The sequence below is a fragment of the Clupea harengus genome, chromosome 9 (genome assembly GCF_900700415.2).
Source record: "Clupea harengus chromosome 9, Ch_v2.0.2, whole genome shotgun sequence".
Lineage (NCBI taxonomy): Eukaryota > Metazoa > Chordata > Actinopteri > Clupeiformes > Clupeidae > Clupea > Clupea harengus.
Genome location: NC_045160.1, coordinates 20,779,720 through 20,800,377, shown reverse-complemented (window position 1 = coordinate 20,800,377; position 20,658 = coordinate 20,779,720). Strand labels below are relative to the sequence as shown.

The following is a 20,658-nucleotide window of genomic DNA, read 5'->3' as shown; positions in this document are numbered from 1 at the left end:
TCACACACTTATACACACACACACCCACACACACACACGCAAACACACACACACACACACACACACACACACACACACACAAGCACACACACACCCACACACACATACATACACGCACACCAAAAATGATGTGAGGGACATGGAATCATGGACCTTCTTGAGTGTTTTCCGCTGTCATTGTGTCATTATGATGACCTCATTACTCTTCTCAGCTGGTGAAACCTGGCCAGCAGCAGCTCACGGAAACAGTCAGTCATCAGAAAGTAGAAGACAGGGTTAATGACACTGTGAAAGTAAGCCATTGGCCTCGTCACGATGTACACCGCTTCAATTTGGGCGAGGGCGCATTTGGACAGTCCCCCGACTATTTGCGACACGACCCGCACATTTCTCATGACGTGGTAGGGCAGGTAGAACAGAAGGAACGCGTACGCCGCTATCTTCACGATCCGCAGGGGCTTCCTGAACGACGTCGCCCGCTGGTTAAACGCCTCCTCCTGAGTCTTCAGCATCGAGGTGATCTTGCGGGTGCACAGGAAGAGGGCCACCAGGGGCAGGATGTACCCCATGAGCGTCAGCCCCAAGCTGAAGCCCAGGAAGCCCCAGGTCTTGGAAAGGCTGGCGAAATCCGTACATATGGCGCCCTGGGTGTCGACCAGGTATCTGATGTTATAATAGAGCAAGGGACTCATAATGGCAATGACATAGACCCAGGCGATGAGGCAGACAAAGATGGCTCCTCGAGGCGAGAGCAAGGCATGAGTGCGCATAGGGTGACACAGCAAGAGGTAGCGGTCCAGGCTGACCAGCGCCATGAAGAGGACACTGGAGTACATGTTGACGAAGAGGAGGAAGCGGTTGAGAACACAGAACACGCTGGAATCCTCCACTGTGTTGTTGGCGTATAGGTAAGAGAGGCGGGGGAGTGCGCACACGCAGATGATGTCAGACATGGCCAGGTTGTACAGGTAGACATTGGTGCTCTGCCATTTCTTCAGACACAGCGGGTAACCCAGGACGACCACCAGGTTGCCCAGGAAACCCAGGGTGAACTCCAGCGCGTACGCAGGGCAGAGGTAGTACTCCTTGAGAATGACCAGCAGTTCTGTGCAGTTGGCCTAGAGGGCAAAAACACAAAGGTCAGGTGTTGGACAGCAACAGCAAACAACAGGAATTGTCTTTCAGGTTTGGTGAATTTAGACATTAGAATTTAGACAGGTGCTTCCAGCTTTTCAACAAATGATAAAATGCCTACTGCCGTATCATCCAGGTGAGGTCTACAAAATACACTAAGATTGACCTCTATTTCCATGTGGATTTTGACAACAGCAAACAGCTAAGCATAAAGCAAAAAAGTCCAAATTGGGGTACTAGAGTGAGAAAGAGAGAGAGAGAGAGAGAGAGAGAGAGAGAGAGAGAAAGTTATTCTATTAAAACTAGTCCACTGACCAAGAGCTAATAAAACATGTTTCTGCATGCGGTAAGAAGTTGAATAGAAGTTTAAATTTAAAGTATGTCTCTTAGCTACTATTGACATAAAAGGACACACAACCAAAGCAATCTGCCACAGTGTAAATCCTTCCCCCAAAGCTCAAAGATCAACCCATGATATCGATTTTTTAAATAAAAATATGCATACACTTATTATGAAGCATTACGTTCATTCCTATACATACATGCTTGCAGTCATCTCACATTAGAAAGAGTAAAGCAATCAATGAGTTTTCTCACTAGACATATCTCTGAAGAAATTATTTCTCACCATTGCACTCTGGATGTATGTCGTGAAGTTCTTTTGAAGGTAAACCACTGTCCTGTGCAAGACTGATGCTGGAAGAGTTGATTTCCAGGTGGCACTGTCCTTATCTTGCTTTGTGGTACTCCCCCACCGTGAAGCCGTTGATTTGCATATAAACCAGGAAACACAATAAGGAAATTATTTCATTTGATGTACATCAACCCATAGCTAAGGCAAAGATAGATCTTAGAAATTAGAAGTTAGTACTCCAGTGACAACACACATCTGATGTGTGTAGCTCTCAACCTGGTCTAATGTGTGTAGCTCTTAACCTGGTCTAATGCTGTATGGTCGGTCTTACAGCAAAACGTTTTAGCCTTCATGTGCATCATGTGATTCACCTGACCACATATGGGTCCCCACAGCCCTTTTTAAAGTGTGGGTGAGTGAATGAGGGAAATGGCTGAACCTCTTTCAAACTCAAACACAATCTTTTTTTTTTTCTCAACCTCTGTCTCAAAATGTGACCTCTAGTGACCCACTCTTTCAAATGCTGGACACTTAAATTTGAATAAAGAATAGCGAGCACCTTTGGAATATCTAACGGAGATAGCATCCAAGCAGTAAAACCAAAGCCACACTTTGGTCACACAGACACTGAAGGCCAAAAGCATGTTTGTATTTCACTCCTCTTCAGTGTACAACAACAACATGGTGCATGCTGGACATAATTAAAGGAACAGTGGACAGTGTTATTGACATAATTTGAAGATGTTAGTGCATGAGTTTGTGCCTCTATGTGGTTGTGTGTTGAACAATAGTTTATTGTGTTGTAAAAAATAAAATGAGCACACACACAAGAGATATACATGTAGATGAGGGGATGTTACAGTAATAAAAGCTGGAATAACTGTGGCTTTCAGACAGGAGCAGTCACATTAGTCCTAAACTAAACAGCTTTAACCATGGCGTCTTTTGGTCTGGCTGATGACCACAGTACCACATTTCCTGACAAGAAAAGACTCTCAAGTCTATTTATGTGCTGATACCACAGGTTTCCGTGAAAAGCCAGCCAAAGCCAGCCAATGACACTGTCACCAGATGTCTCCTAGTTATGAATAGGTCTCTAAATAAGTTATCAATACCATATCTGTAAAAAATCTGACACACGACTGAAGTCCACAGATAATAAACAGGATTTGATAGATTTAAAAGTTGGTATAGAGTGGATGATGTGTATAAAAGAGCTCCATTTGACCCTGTAGCACACACACACACACACACACACACACACACACACACACACACACACACACACTAATACACACACTCACACACACACACTCACAAACACACACACACACACTAATACACACACACACTCACAAACACACACACACACACACTAATACACACACACACACTAATGCACACACTCACACACTTATACACACACACACACACACACACTAATACACACACTCACACAACACACACACACTCTCACACACACACACACACACACACCCACACACACACACACACACACACACACACACATACACGGACACACCATTTGACCCTATAGCACACACACACCAACACACTTATACACCCACACCCACACACTTATACACACACACACATCCCCCCCCCCCCACACACACACACACACACTCACCAACACACCGATTGACCCTATAGCACACCAAATCTGAACAAATGAGTTATAGTACTACAAGCGTCCTGTGGAAATGGTACTGGTCTATGGGGCAGCAAAGTAAAGTGCCTTGCATAAGTATTCATGTCAGCCTATTGGGACTAGGTGAATGGTTTAGTGCAGGGGTTCTCAAACTTTTGGCAAGCTGGGCCCCCCCAAAGCTGGTTAGGGGTAGTTGGGGCCCCCCCATCCGCCCGCGGCCCGCCGCCACCACCCTCAACTACACCACCATATATAGATAGATAGATAGATAGATAGATAGATAGATAGCGTATTGTTATTGATAGGCCTGACATGTCAAGGTTAGGCTATTGTTATTGTTAGGCCCATACAGACAATTATTATAACTACTTATTATTATTATTATTATTGTTATTATTATTATCATCAGTAATAGTAGGCCTATTAGTAGGCTATTCATTATCATCACCATCATTATGTTATCATTATTATAATGAATGATTATCGACCAATTATTATTATTGTATTATTAATATTATAATAATAAGTGTTATTATTGCTATCATTAGGATACTGTTATTATTATGGGCCTCTTGTGATCTTTACAAAAAAAATCCTATAGGTCTGTCAATGTGAGACATGACAGTTTGACAAACATATCCTCAGGTCATCCTCATCTGTGCGCGGTTGCGGTGTCGACGCGAAAAGGAGGAGCATTTTTAAGGCTATGTCGCAAAGCTGATCAATGCTACCCAGAATGACGAAAGAGGGGAGATGCTTAAGTCTATAGCTGCTCTTTCATGTCTATTGACAGCTCATCTGCTCAGCAGAGAAATGGATCCCGAACTCAGGCGAATGAACTGTGGTCCTCTTTGAAATAGGACCCAAACTGATTTCTAATATTCGGCGTGATACAGTGTCATTTGACATAGGAGCTAAACTCAGCGCAATACCTATCATTATTCTACACGTCTTGCGTGGCCGGCAAAATGCTATGCTTGGACATGGTGGTTCGTTGTTGCTGGAGGCCATCATGTTTATGTTTAAAGAAGTCCACAGGCTTCTCTTTCTGACTTTTACGAATCAGAAACGTGTCCATGTTGTGTTTGTTTGCTGATATAGTGTGTGTGAAGTTAATAAAGTTCTTATTTCAACGTCGTGTTCTTGTATGTGTGGTTGTGAACGACTTGCACACGAATAATGGATAAGGCTGTGCTAGGCAATGATTCCTAACAAAACGAACTGTACACAATGTAGACAGGGACAGCACAAAATAGTATTCAAGTGCTGGTGTTTTATTTGTTGCAACACGGTGGATGATCACAAAATGTAAAGGTAGGCTAGGTGTTAAGGAGAAAAGGGCTAGCTGTAGTTGGAAGAAGGTAGCTAGCTAGCCTAGCTCTCGGGGCTACGAGCTTTTTTAAAAGATTGTGGAGCAAATTACTCCTTAGAATAGGCTACGAATAGACCTACTGCAAGTGCAGTAAGGTATTACTAAGGAAGGAGTGAGTCTTTAAAAATACTGTTTATAAAGCAATGCATATCTGAATGATAGAGGAAACAAGAGAAATTGAACAAACTCTGCAGAGTGTCGTCTCAGGGTGAGCGCTTACCATGCCATGCGTTTTTTTTTTATACTCGGAAGCGGAGGTGCAACTCGCGTTGAAATGATAAGACTCCGTTTTGATTGGTGGATCAGGAGCAAAACAGTATTTGATTTGTTTGGGTCAGTCCAGCCCCTTGCATTTCGCCACTGAGGGAGCTTTCACTAACCAGTGACAGGTCGATGTTTTTTTTTTTCTCTGTCTGTGACATCGCGCCCCCCCTGGAGAGTGTTCACGCCCCCCCAGGGGGGCGCGCCCCCCACTTTGAGAACCACTGGTTTAGTGTGTATCTAGCTTGCTGTGATTATTGTGTGCTGTGCCTTTTTGAGTGCTTATGAAATGTATCACCCTTTTTGTATTCACTGTGTGTATTGTGATCCTCCATTAATGTGCACCGTGTGAAATTGCATAGAACACTGTTCACCACACAGACTTCCCCTTGGGGCTCACTGATTGCTTCATTGCTTGAACCTGGGCACATACCTGGACCATTAGTAACCTACCTATTGACGGGAGCGAGGGCAAGGAGGTGGGGTATATAAACAGGGAGCTGTTGGATTACTGGAGGCCCGGCGGGGACAGCGAAACCGAGACTAACGAACGAACGGACGGACGGACGGACGGAAGGACGGACGGAAGGAAGGAAGGAAGGAATGAATGAATGAATGAATTGGGCTGCAACGGATGGAAGCAGCCCAGAACACGCTATCATCACGGAGAGCTGTATTGGAATAATTAATGCTCACAATTCCTGAGCAAAGGAACGTAAGCTTTGCCTCCTACTTTTATATGTCATTATTACTGTGTACGTGGCCTGCGGTACGTTGATCCTTTGCCTGACTATCCGAGGTCTGCTGGTGGCCATTTCCGGGTTGGGACCGAAAGGATTCCAATGACAGAAGTCGGAACCAAGAGAAGCCAACGTGGCGAATATTCCAACGCTCACGATACCCAGCGTGAAGGGAAGTATTTGTTCCATCTAAACCCCATTGCGCTGTTTATTGCATTGGCTGAGTTTTAACTATTCATTTTACTGTGGTGCATGGACTGCTTGCTTCGAGAGGCCGTGACTGACGTCATTGGAGGTCCCCGGAGAGGCCCGTCATCTGAGGGGGGTGTCGCCCATGACGGCACAACAAGCGATCCGCACTGGACAGATGTCAACCTTTATTTGACTGCAATTGGACCCCAGCTGTCTGCCAGCTCGCTACTGGGTTTCCCTTGTGGACATATTGAAAGACTGCTTTTAAAGATATAAACATCTTCAACCTTTTATACAAATAAAACTATTTTTTATAATTAAATACTGTTGGTGTTAAGCTCCGGAGGAAAGGAGACCCAAATGCAGACCAAAAATGCGGGGAAAAATTAGGGTTTATTTGTACAAAAAAGGTCAATCAAAAGTTCAAAAAATCAACACACAAAAGATCCAAAAAATTCAAAAGGGTAACGCACAAAAGATCCAAAAAGGTAACGCACAAAAGATCCAAAAACTCAGAGCAGACGAAGAAACACAAAAACAACAACTTATCTCAAGCCAGCAGATAGTCAGAAAACAGACGAGTTACAATCCAGGTTCATCAGACACATTCTTTCAGACAGATCTTAGGTTACGACCAGACATAGAACAAAGGGCAGACTGAACTTAAATACTGGAGGGGAAACAGATAATTGGTGGGAAGCAAACAGGAGGCAGGAGAAACTAATCAGGACAACAAGTAGACTGATTAACAGGACAGGTGTGGTAGATGATGACAGGGAAATGCAGGAAGTGACAAGGCAGGTGGGGCGGAGTGTCAGAACAAAACAGAAAACACATGGCATAACAAAAACACAAGGAGCACATGTCAAAACAAACACAATAGACACGTAACAGCCAGAGTCCCTTGAGCATTAGAGAGGATACTAACAGTTGGTACTTCTGTGTCCTGGGCATTCGTACAATTAAGGAGGGGTCATACGGCTGACATTCACTCCCTTGGATGTTTTACCCTTTTATTGCTTTATAAATCAATCATGGTCAATATAAGTTGGCTTTCTAGACAAAAAAAATATATAAAAAAGCCCTCTTTAATGTCAAAGTGAAAACACAGTTTCTACACAGTAATGTCAATTAAATAAAAATATGTAATGTAAATAGGTGATTGCATAAGTATTCACCCCCTTTAAAATCACTGACTTAATTCAACAGAGGTCCAGCTAATTGGTGCTAGTAGTCTCACAATTAGTGAAATGGGGATCAGTGTGCAGTGAATGTGTCTCAAGTGATTGTAGTATAACGACACCTGTGTCTGGAAGGTCCATTCACTGGTTAATCAGCATTCCTGGCTACTATTACACCATGAAGACAATAGAACACTCAGAGAACAGGTCATTGAAAAGTATAAGTCAGGGGAAGGATACAAAAAAATGTCCAAGGCACTTAACATCCCCTGGAGTTCTGTTAAATCCATCATCAAGAAATGGAAGTAATATGGCATATGTGTAACACTGCCTAGAGCAGGCCTTCCTCACAAACTGAGGGACCGTGCAAGAAGGAGACTAGCAATAGAGGCCACCAAGACTACTCTGTGATGACTACTCTGAAGGAGTTACAAGCTTCAACGGCTGAGATGGGAGAGACTCTGTACACAACAACTGTTCTTCACCAATCAAAGCTTTAAGGAAGAGAGCTACTGTTGAAAAAAACTCATATTAAATATTGACTTGAGTTCGCCAAAAGGCATATGAGACTCCATGGTCAAGTGGAAGAAAGTTCTGTGGTCTGATGAGACCAAAGTGGAGCTTTTTGGCCATCAGACAAGACGCTATGTTTAGCGGACATAAAAGGGGGTGAATACTTATGCAAGGCACTGTATATCAGACCTTATTTTGTATACAGAACGCATACTGCACTGCGACACACACACAAACCCACACACTTATACTCTCACACACTTATACACACACCTACACATTCACACACACACACACACACATTATGCATGTTTCCTTCTTACACACTCACACATATTACTGTAACACAAAGCATATCAGTCCTTATTTTTTGTACAGAACGCATACTGTGCTGCCTAATGCTTGAAAGTCATGTAACACCGTAATGGCTATTGTTCACACAAAAAAACACAAACGTGTTACACAAACAAAATGAACATTGACTGCCACGGAATGACTATAGTGTAGTGCATTGAGACAAAAAAATAAAACAAGGGTATAAATGTTGGCCTAGGATTTCTACTATGTGGAAAAAAATGACTCTTCTCTACTCATGATAAGTGCATTCAATCAGTGAGTGAAAAGCACAACAGTCAATTCATGGCAGTTCTGTCTGGTTTTTCTTGCGCACAAAAGAATGAGCTCTCTACAATATCTTCTTGACACAAGGCGAACGTGTTTGTGTTTGTCGTAGACAAGCCATTATGGTGTGGCATGGTTTCATAATACATTCATGCGTTGTGTAGCACATAATGTTCTCTGTATCAGAAATAAGGGCTGTAACCCTTGGCGCTCTCCGCTGGTCGGTTTTGCTGAAGTCCTGGATGTGAAGTCCATGGTCATTATCTGTGTTACTTCCCCTGTAAGAACATGGAGGCTATTTCCAAGATTCTCCAGCAGATAGTGCCAAAGGCATGTTTCATATTTAAGAAAAATACCAGCGCCTGCTATCAACTCTTCTTCTCCATGCTTAATGGACTCACTATTTACCTCCTCAGAAATACTCCTGGGCTTAAGGGCAGGGTAGACGTACACACACACATACACACAAATACACACAAATACACACACACACACACACACACACACACACACACACACACACACACACACACACACACACACACACACACACACACACACACACACACACACACGCACTCACGTACACACACACAGACACACACCCACACATACCGCAAATACACAAAATACACACAGAACCATGCACATACCCATACACACACACATACACACACACACACATTATGCATGTTTCCTACATACTCACACGTATTATAACGTGTGTGATAACGAGGAGGTAAGAGTGGGTGGGGATTCCTCCTTGCAGGGGAACCAGTGCTGTTGTGCTGATGGAAACTGGCAGCATCATCATTTGGAAATGACTGGTAATGATTGCTGGTAGATTATGCCCATAAGGAGCTGTCGTGTGTGTGTGTGTGTGTGTGTGTGTGTGTCGTGTGTGTGTGTGTGTGTGTGTGTGTGTGTCGTGTGTGTGTGTGTGTGTGTGTGTGTGTGTGTGTGTGTGTGTGTGTGTGAGAGAGAGAGGCTTATCAGTCGGGATGCTGCTCCTTCCTCCTCCTCCTCCTCCTCCTCCTCCTCCTCTTCCTCCTCCTCCTCTTTCACAGTGGTGATTTTCCCTGTTTGCCTGCAGTTTGCTGATTGCAGAGCAGATCTGCACACACACATACACACAGAGACACACACACGCACACACACACAAATGCATAGAACTCATGAACACATACACTACTCTGGTCCATCAGTTTGATGCATTGGTCAGGTGATTGACAGGAGAATTGCAAGGATATGCACACCAGCACAGACAATAATTCACACGACAGTTAACAGACACAGACCTTTCCTCTGACTAAAGGGCGAAAACACAAACACAAACACACGCACACACACACACACACACACACACACACACACACACACACACACAAACACACATAACAAACATACCATTCAAAAAGAACATCAGTACAAACACATTTCAAACTACTATCCTTCTTTTGACTTTATTGTGCAAAGAAATATGAATCGCCTAGAATGTCTGTTTGTGTGTGTCTGTGTGTGTGTGCATGTGTGTGTGTGTGTGTTTGTGTGTGTTTATGCTGTTAAGTCAGGGAGACTTGGTGTCCTCTCTGCCATGGTCTTGTTTTTAAACATAACTCTACACAACAGCGCTCTCTGCTGTCCTACTTTTTCTCCTGTCATGCAGCATCACCATAGCAACACTTACACACAGCATCACTACCTCACAGCTCCCTCACCATAGCAGCACTAACACACAGCATCACTACTCCACAGCTCCCTGACCATAGCAACACCTACACACAGCATCACTACTCCACATCTCCCTCACCATAGCAACACTTACACACAGCATCACTACTCCACAACTCCCTCACCATAGCAACACTAACAACTACAAACAGACAACAGTGGACCTCATTCTCAAACATTTTTTCATGAATGCCAGAATTGTCCCGAGAACTTCGTAAGTGGAGTTCAGGAGAAAAAATTCTTCTCAACTTTTTCTTAACTGCGTTGGAGAATGAGGTCCAATGTGCACAAGGCATACATTAAGGTGCCAAGGAAAGGTGAGACTAGGAGGACAACACTAAATGTCTTCAGAGCAGCAATATTAAACCATGCGACTAGTTGACTAGCGACCCCCCTCACACCAAGGGGCTAGTTGACTAGCGCCTCCCTTCACACCAAGTGGCTAGTTGACTAGCGCCTCCCTTCACACCAAGTGGCTAGTTGACTAGCGCCTCCCTTCACACCAAGTGGCTAGTTGACTAGCGACCCCCTTCACACCAAGTGGCTAGTTGACCAGCGACCCCCTTCACACCAAGTGGCTAGTTAACTAGCGACTAGCCGCTTGGTGTGAAGGGGCTTCAAAACCTTCAACTAACCATCTTAATGAGAGTCGTAATGTACGGAAGTTGTTGAAACCTGCTGCCAGTGCCCATGTTTAGTAGTGAGAAGTGGGAAAGACATTTACAATTCATGCTATTCATCCAAAGTAAAAGGTTTTTCATCATGAATCTCTTAAGGCAATTTTTCTTTTCAATTGTGTTAAGGGTGAACCGAAACATCAGTAAAGCAGTATCAGTAGAAAATATTTGATTAAACTGTAAATGACTATTTTGATGTGAGGGACTTGGAATCATGGGTCATTATGATGACCTCATTACTCTTCTCAGCTGGTGAAACCTGGCCAGCAGCAGCTCACGGAAACAGTCAGTCATCAGAAAGTAGAAGACAGGGTTAATGACGCTGTGAGCGTATGCCATTGGCCTCGTCACGATGTACACCGCTTCAATTTGCTCAATGGCGCTGCCTGACAGTCCCCCCATCAGCTGTGACAGGACCCGCACGTTCCTCATGACGTGGTAGGGCAGGTAGAACAGCAGGAACATGCACGCCGCTATCTTCACGATCCGCAGGGGCTTCCTGAATGACGTCGCCCGCTGGTTAAACGCCTCCTCCTGCTTCTTCAGCATCTAGGTGATCTTGCGGGTGCACAGGAAGAGGGCCACCAGGGGCAGGATGTACCCCAAGAGCGTCAGCCCCAAGCTGTAGACCAGGAGGCCCCAGGACTGGGAGAGGCTGGCGAAGTCATGGCACATGGTGCCATTAGTGCGGGCGTTGTCCTTGATGGCATAGTAGATAAGCGGGGTCATCTCGATGTTGACAAAGACCCAGGTGAGGATTGAGGCGAGGACGGCCACCCGCGGAGTCAGGAGGACGTGGTTGCGGCGCGGGTGGCAAAGCAGCAGGTAACGGTCCAGGCTGACCAACACCATGAAGAGGACGCTGGAGTACATGTTGACAAAGAGGATGTAGCGGTTGAGAACACAGTTGACCGGCGACGTCTCCTCCATGTGGTTAGCGTACAGGTAGGAGAGGCGTGGCAGAGCAGATACGCAGAGGATGTCGGACACGGCCAGGTTGTACAGGTAGACATTGGTGCTCTGCCATTCCTGCAGGCACAGCGGGTAACCCAGGATGACCACCAAGCTGCCCAGGAAACCCAAAGTGAACTCCAGGGCGTACACAGGGCAGAGGTAGTACTCCTTAAGGATGACAGTCAGTTCAGTGCAGTTATCAGCCTAGAAGGCAAAAACACAAAGGTCAGGTTTGGACAGAGACATCAAACAACAGGACATTTCTTTCAAGTTAGTTGAATTTAGATATTAAAATGTAGACCTGTTTAGACATACTGGTGGAGGTATATACGTATATATCAGAAACAGAGTGCCTCAAGCTTTCATCAAATTACAAAATGCCTACTTCTATGGGGAAAGAGATTAATTTTAGTAAAACAAATTCAACATTCAATCCTTGCTGCACTAATAAATTGTAATAGAGAAGGAAGTTTTAATTTTTATGTGTAGGTCTCATGGCATTTCAATTGGTCTTAGTGTCTATTAAGATGATTGGACCAAATATGCACAATATTGTATTTCAGAATTGTAAAAATTATTCCAATTGTATCATTTGAAATATAATATGAATTGGAATTATTTCATTCAAATTCATCAACTTTCTACCACAATGCATTTTTACCCCAAAGCATTTATACATTTATAAAGTAACAGGTTGTTTATCTGTGATGCGGTGACGTTCTGTTTAGCCCATGATATCTATGTTTTATAAAAAATATACACATATATTTATAGATATTATACATTATTATATACATATTTGTTTATACATTATACATACATTATGTATATTTATTTACATAAGTGATTTTAGTCACCCTACATCAGTAAGATTGAAGCAATCAGTACGTTTTTCATACTAGACATATCTCTAAAAAGATGTTGTTCTTACCATTGCTCTCTGGATGTATATTGTGTGGCTATGTGGAAGACAAACACTGTCCGGTGTAAGACTGATGCTGGAACAGTCGGGCTGACACTGTGCATACCTTAATAAATGGTGCTCCCCCATCAGAAGTGGGTTTGCATATGCAAACCAGGAAATACTATGTACAATGATATGATGTACAATAAATCATTAGCGATAGCTGTGTACACAGCCATTGACATGTCACTACACTCAAATACATAGTCAATGAGTTTATCAGTTAGTCATGGAAATAAGAGTATGAAAAGTGGAAAATGTTGAAAACTGTTAACTATTATAAAGAGTTAAGGCAATTCAAATCAGTAATATAAATACATCCATATACTATGTGGCGATAGAAACCAAATATGCACAATATTGTATTTCAGAATTGTAAAAAATGACTCCAACTGTAGCATTTGAAGTGTAAGATGAATTGGAATTTTTTCAATCAAATTCTTCAACTTTCATTAAATCATTTTCTTCACACAATCACTAGACAGCTGCTCTGTCGTGAATGGTTTGACCTTTTGTTTTCTATCAGTTAGGTGGAAAGTTAGGTGTGGAAATAATAATCTATTTGCACCTCCAAATGCAGAGGGTAATATTCCTGCCATTAAACCCACGCCCTTCCTGGAACAGTCTTGCCACAGAAAGAGGATGTAGTGGAGAGCCCAAATGATTTATAGATTTAAAGGCCACACTGGGTTTCCCTTCAGGATGCGTCAAAGATGTCACTATGCATGGATGATAGCAACAAGATTGTGAAGGCATCACGACTAAAGGAGTTTAAGCATGTTATTTTAATTTTCATTCAAGGGAATTTGGAATTGTATTCTTTAATTTGTTTATTTATTACATACGTTATCATTCAATTGTACATTTATTTCTATTTTGCCATCTATTGATTGCATGATTTGTATATTTTATTAATTCATATATTGAATATTGTTTTGTTATTTTATTAGTTTATAAAAAGCTTTCTGATTGGCAACATAGCACGCCAAACACATTTAAAGTATGTATGAAGGAAAAAAAATTCTTTACTACTTTCAAGCTCATCAATCAAACATACTTTCTCTAAAACAGGCCATCTCCAAAAGACAGCTCTCATGACACATGTGTTCAGAGCTCAGAGTTCTCAGATTGTCAACAAAAATAGAACATGCCTCAGAAATATCTCTCTTAGATAAAAAAAAAAACATGATGCTTGTGTTTGTGTTTCTTTGTTTGTTTGTTTTCTTTGAACAATTCTTCATCATTGGAACTGTGGGAAATCCACAACCAACGTCACAAGGAATTTAACATCTTCTCCTGTGTATAACTCAAATTCAAATTGTGTCGCCAAAATAAACAGGCTCCAGAAATAGATATATAAATGCAAATGTGACCACACTGCGGGTAACCCAGGACGACCACCAAGTTGCCCCGGAAACCCAAGGTGAACTAAAGGGCGTACACAGGGCAGAGGTAGTACTCTTTGAGGATGACAGTCAGTTCAGTGCAGTTATCAGCCTAGAAGGCAAAAAACACAAAGGTCAGGTTTGGACAGAGACATCAAACAACTGGAAATGTCTTTCAAGTTAGTAGAACCAACCAGAGTGCATTAAGTGCATTATAATAATGAATCACTGGTTCAAAGTCATTACAAATTTACTGGATTTCTTTAACAACGCTGTGGAATGCTGGCTATGTTTAGAAGGTAGACTGACCGTGGTATTGACATCATTTCTAGATGTTGGTGCGTGAGTCTGCATCTGTGTCGTTGTGTGTTGAACAATGGTTTATTGAGTTGTAAAAATAAAATGAGCATACACACAAGAGATATACATGTAGATGTTACAGTAATAAAAGCTGGATAACTGTGGCTCTCAGACAGGAGCAGTCACATTAGTCCTAAACTAAACAGCTTTACCCTTGGCGTCTTTTGGTCTGGCTGATGACCACAGTACCACATTTCCTGAAAACACCCTGACCAACTATTTCCGTTTATGTGGCGATGCCAATGTTTATGCCACTGGATTCAGAGAAAATCTATTTGCAGATATGTCAACTGAGGCTAAGTATCATCATTTACATGTAGGAAGCAATGGCAGTGACAGCGATGCAGTGTGGTCTTGTGGGTGACATCTTGGGGTGGGTGAAGACGGAAGCTGCAAGTTGTGTCCGGGTGTAAAACTAGCCTGACCTAGGGTTCCTACACGTGGCAACATCATCAGGATTTCAAAATCATTTGCGTGTTTGTTTGAGAATAAATGAGTTGAGGTTAACTCTTCTTTTGTGCGAGAGGGGCAGAAAAATGGACACCAGGCACAAACAAACAGTACTGGGGCAAATGGGGCAAAGCCAGAGACTGGAGATTGCTGGCTGATGCTGGAAGACAACCTCATGTTCCATAGAGTATTGTTGTGACTGCTTTGAGACCAGACATGTTGTTGTATTCGTGAGCGCATTGTTAACTTTATTGAGTTAACGATTCCCTTTGAAGATGTGATTGAGGAAGAAGCTAAAGTATGCGGAACTGCTAGTGGAAGAGAGGGAACGAGGCGGCAAGCCACACACCAGACCATTGGAGATAGGTGTTTGAGGCTTTGTAGCTAAATCACCCACAACACTTTTATTGGATTTTGGTTTTCGTTGATGGTCACTCAAAGGAGCTTTAAAGGATTTGTATGAGGCTGCGAAAAAAGCGAACAAGTGGCCGTGGCTGAGGTGCTCGCACAATACTTGGTGTCGTGATTTAACCTAAACTAACACTGAGATATATGAAATCTTGTCTAGGTGTATCTTGAGGTGCATCTATGTTGTACTGTGAAGGAGAGCCTTTATGGATCCTGGCTACAACATGCAGCGCGTGTTGTAGCTGTCACCAGCAAGTTGTGCCTTGATGTTGTATCCTGCTGCTCAGGATCTATGGTTGGGCAATCGTTATATTGGTGAGGTTAGGTTTTTGGGTATCACTACTTGCATGTGACAATGAGAGGATTGGCCGATGTAGGAAGTCCCCAACCAATACCACAAGGAATTTAACATCTTTTCTTTTTTTTTAAATCTTTTGTAAGGTGTAGTATTAATGAAAAAGAAGAACAAAAGAACAATGACAATTTTCTTCTATTATGAAAATGTTCTTCTGTTCTGAGCTGCAGTGTTGCTCTTTTGTTATTGCAGGTTGTTACATATTCTGTAGCTTAACAATACACAAATTGGTGTCCTCTCCCAATAGTATAGGTATTTCCTACTGAAGAAATACATTTTCCAGCTCGCTTTTTTTAATTTAGCAAAAAAAGCTTCCCATACTGAAGCATATCTTATGCAGTGCATACACTTTCTTGTACACAGTATCCTCGATTCCGCATATGGCTAAGTACCCATGTTAGTTTATGCCTGCCGACCTCTCCTAATGATCACTGTCTGAATTTTGTCAGCATTTTTCTTTTTTTCCTGTTTTTAATGTTAATTAGGTATAGTGCTATACAATAATTACTCTTTTGGGTTTTGTAGATTTCAAATATGTTGTTCGATTTCTTCCTCCCAGAATTTTATATAATGCACCTTAATGAGTTTAATAAAATGGTCTCTCACTCTCTCACACACACACACACACACACACACACACACACACACACACACACACACACACACACACATTCAACCATACACGTGCAGACAAATCCACACACAGTACTTTGGTCCCTCAGTTTGATGGATTGGTCTGGTGATTGACAGGATAATTAACAAGTCGTCCTGCACAATGAATGCTGAGAGGATATGTAGACCAGCAGACATTAATTCAAATGACGCAGTGAACAAACACAGACCTTTCCTCTGACTAAAGAGCAAACAAACGTGCACACACACACGTACACACACACACACACTTACACACACACACTCACACCTATACACACACACACACACACACACACACACACACACACACACACACACAGACATACACACACACTACTCAAAATCAGCATAACTACAAACACATTTCTTTAAAAAAAACTATCCTTCTTTTTACCTTTAGTGAAAGCAAAGAGAGTGTTTGTGTGTGTGTGTGTGTGTGTTGAGGGAAGACTTGGTGTCCTCTATGCCATGGCCTTGTTTTAGGTGGAGCTCCTCACAGCAAGCCTGTGGTCTCTGCTGTCCTATTTCTTCTCCTGACACACTTACACACAGCATCACCATAGCAACACTTACACACAGCATCACTACTCCACTGCTCCCTTGCCATAGCAACACTAACACACAGCATCACTACTCCGCAGCTCCCTCACCATAGCAACACTTACACACAGCATCACTCCCTCACTAAGGGGTTATGAGTGTACAGATGTGTGTGTATCTGTTTATGTATGTATGGATTTGTGTGTGTGGTGGCAGTCGGGGGTTATGTGTGTGTGTGAGGGTGTGTGTGTGAGGGTGTGTTTGATGAGGGGAATCGTTATGCAGGCTCACGTTCTTGCTGGAGGTGACTGAAGGTGATGCGGGCTCCCTGGAGGGACTGTGACCTGTGTGTTGCCTCAGTTGCTGGCATCCCTCAACACCAATGGAGGGCAGAATGTTCTAGAGTATCTGATCTATAATTCAGGTGTGTGTGTGTGTGTGAGTGTTAAAGAGAGAGTTAGTGTGCAGTGTGTGTGTGTGTGTGTATGTGTGTGTGTGGGTATGTGTAGTGTGTGTATATGTGTGTGTGTATGTAGTGTGTGTGTGTGTGTGTTTGTGTAGTAAGTGTGTGTGTGTGTGTGTTGTGTGTGAGTGTGCACGTGTGTGCATGGAAAGGGATAGGTGAGAGTGTATGTCCTAATGGAGAAATAGCAGAAGGCAGTGGAATAGCCTACAGGTGTGTGGCCTCTATAGGTGAATCCATGTGTCCTTCGTCCATGTGTGTGTGCATGTGTGCTGCTTTTAAAGTGCTTTTAATGTGTTTGCTTGTGTCACGTGTGTGTGTGTGTGTGTATGTGAGTTCTGTGCCCATATTTGGTGTAGATATGCATAATATAGTGTACTGTGGGTGTGTAAAAATAATCCATGGTTGTAGTTTTAGAGCTTCCTCGGCACAGCCACAGTCTGTAAGTAAGGCAGTGCAGTATGTTAGATGGTGGACACAGAGTGCTTATAAACAGGCGGTTTCAGCAGTGCAGTATGTTAGATAGTGGACACAGAGTGCTTATAAACAGGCGGTTTCAGCAGTGCAGTATGTTAGATAGTGGACACAGAGTGCTTATAAACAGGCAGTTTCAGTAGTGCAGTATGTTAGATGGTGGACACAGAGTGGTTAGAAGCAGGCGTTTTCAGTCTTTGTTTCTTTTAGCTCCTTCTAACCCTAGCCCTGTTTCTCTTCAGGCTGAAGGTCGAGCTCAATCTCATGCGGACGGGTAATCTCCTAACCAGGGCTGTAACCAGGGTTTGAAAATCAGTGAGGGAGGGGGTGAAGAGTGTTCTATTAACTACATGGCTATTAAGGCTATTTTGCGTGCGATTAAGATTCTTTGTGTATGTGTAACCTTCATGTGTCAGGCAGTTTCTTTGGATCTTGGCTTACCTAAGAGACAGACTTACAGTACTCTGTCTAGATATTTGTAGCTGCTCTCCTCCTTGGTTCTATTTGATTTCTGTGGGTTTGGACATGGTTAAATTATATTTTATTATCAGTGCATTCATAGTTTACTGTAAAGTAGCCGAGCCTATTGCACGACACTTGCATTTGAACATTTGGTTTGAAATGTTTAATACTGTATAAACCAATGATGTTATGTGAAATGCTATTGTGAGTGACATAGCCTACCCTTCATCATGACCACTGTTCATACTGTGTGTGTGTGTGTGTATGTGTGTGTGCATGCCTGCATGTGTGTGTGCATGCCTGTATGAGTGTGTGTGTGTGTGTGTGTGTGTGTGTGTGTGTGTGTGTGTGTGTGTGTGTGTGTGTGTACGTGCCTGTGTGTGTGTGTTTTTCTGTCCCATAGCCACTGGGTGTGACCTATTGTGTGTGATCCATGATGGCCTCCAGGTGACCTGTTGAGAAAGCAGCAGTTGTGAGGAGGAAGGTAGCGCTGTGCTATCTGCTTCATATTTAACGTGCTTTTGAACAGCATAAATCACAGTGTGAAAGAGGGGTGAGAAAAAGGGAGAGAGCGAGAGAGAGAGAGAGAGAAGTTTTCAGAGGCTGAATCATAAATCACAAACTGTGGCTGTGAAAAGACTCCTCTGCGCTCTGCTCTTAGAGGGAGCTTCTCCTCAATCATCGGCCTGGTCCTTCCTCTCGGGGCGGGATGGGAGGTGATGGTGGTTGGGGGTGGTGGTGGTGGTGGTGGTGCTAATCTTTTGTCACTTTTCAGTGGAGGGGAATGGACGGTGTAGCATCAAGTTTCTGTGTGCTTGGAAAGAAAGAAGGAGGTGACAGCGAACACATATGTGGTAGCTCCCTAACATGCACAGCTGGCCAAGTCTCTCTCTGTGTGTGTGTGTGTGTGTGTGTGTGTGTGTGTGTGTGTGTGTGTGTGTGTGTGTGTGTTTTCAGAGATCTGGATCTCATTTGTGGAAATCCATCTTCCCTTCTCCCCAAAGCTGTGAAATGGGACTGGGTGTCACTTTGACACTTTGACACTGATTATGTAACTCTGAGCATCTGAATGAGACTTATTGACCACACGTGTTTCTTTTTTGGCACTTGGAGCCTCCTCCGAAAGCCACACAGCAGCAGTTGAAAGCCACATAGCAGCAGTTTACTTCAAGACAGATCCCCGACACATCCCAGCGACAGCTGCCATTTTGGTTTTTCTAACCAAAAGCTTTCCCAAAATGGCAGGTTGTGTATTATGCAATAAGCTGGCAGTAATATGTGTGTGATTAAATTTACCAGTTACATGTTCTAGAACATAGAGGCCACCAGACCGAGGTTAAAGGAAACTCATTGTCTCCCTCTGCAAGTGGCAGATGTTGGAGAACAAATAACTCACTTCTCCCTGGTCATATTTTTCCCTCCCTCTCTGGGCTAATTCTATCTCATAAAGGATGCAGGGTGCCCCTGGTATACAATCTTAATCAGCGTTTTACAGACATGTGGTTAAGGCCTCCTACAGCATGGGTGAGGTGTTGGGGGTGAGGCTGTCGTTTCTGGAGTGGCCTGTAGGGGTCAGTGTTGGGTTTTGTGTGTGTTTCATAGAGCTGGAGGTGTGAGTCCTCCCTCTCAATCAGAGGGTAGTGTGAGTACGAGGGGGGTCGTAGGCGCTGTGAGGTGGAGCAGAGCTACCTGCAATGCAAACACACACACACACACACACACACACACACACACATAGATACAAGCACAAACTGATATTCTAGCAAATTGACACCTACACACAAAGACTAACATTGACAGCTGTTTTGGTCAGTTTTCTACATCTCATCAAGCTCATCTCACTTTTTTTATCTCTATGTTCACTCTTTCTTTCTGCCTTTCCTCAGTCTCTCTCTCTCCCCCCTTTTTCTACCTTTACTTCTTTCTCTCTCTCTCTCTCTCTCTCTCTCTCTCACACACTCTCTCTCTCTCTCCCCATCAGTCTTTCCTCCTCTCCTACTGTGGTTATGTTTCCCATTTGACAGAAATGCACTGACCCCTGTGACAGGACGCAGGTTCTTGTTTAACATGCTTGACTTGTGTGTGTATATGTGTGTGTGTGTGTGTGTGTGTGTGTGTCTGTGTGTCTGAGTGTGTGTACGCTGCTGTCAATCATTACTTATTAGGTATCTCTCTCTCTCTCTCATTGTGTGTGTGTGTGTGTGTGTGTGTGTGTGTGTGTGTGTGTGTGTGTGTGTGTTATTTCTTATGACGGAGCTCCCTCTCCCTCTCTGCTTGTCTCTCTGTGCATGTGTGTTTATGTGTGTGTTTATGTGTGTGTGTGCCATGTCTCTGGTCGTTATTGATATCGGTGTGTTTACGCACGATGGAGCACATAAATTCATAACCACTTGGTTGCCACGGCATGCAAGCTGTCGCGCACAAGGCCAGCTGCCCTGCCTGCCGGGCCCTATGGAGACGT

The 20,658-nt window shown here is 43.3% G+C and overlaps 1 protein-coding gene across 1 annotated transcript in view; it reads right to left on the bottom strand.

Moving 5' to 3' along the window:
- Positions 1–10,875: 10,875 nt before the first annotated feature.
- Positions 10,876–20,658, bottom strand: part of LOC105895768 (succinate receptor 1-like) — an 11,702-nt gene continuing 1,919 nt past the window's right edge. The window contains exons 2-3 of the mRNA XM_031573814.2: positions 14,088–14,143; positions 10,876–11,886 (exon numbers count right to left, since the gene is read on the bottom strand). Coding sequence (XP_031429674.1) covers positions 11,278–11,658 — 381 coding nt within the window. The 5' untranslated portion in view covers positions 11,659–11,886; positions 14,088–14,143 and the 3' untranslated portion in view covers positions 10,876–11,277. The remainder of the gene's footprint in view (positions 11,887–14,087; positions 14,144–20,658) is intronic.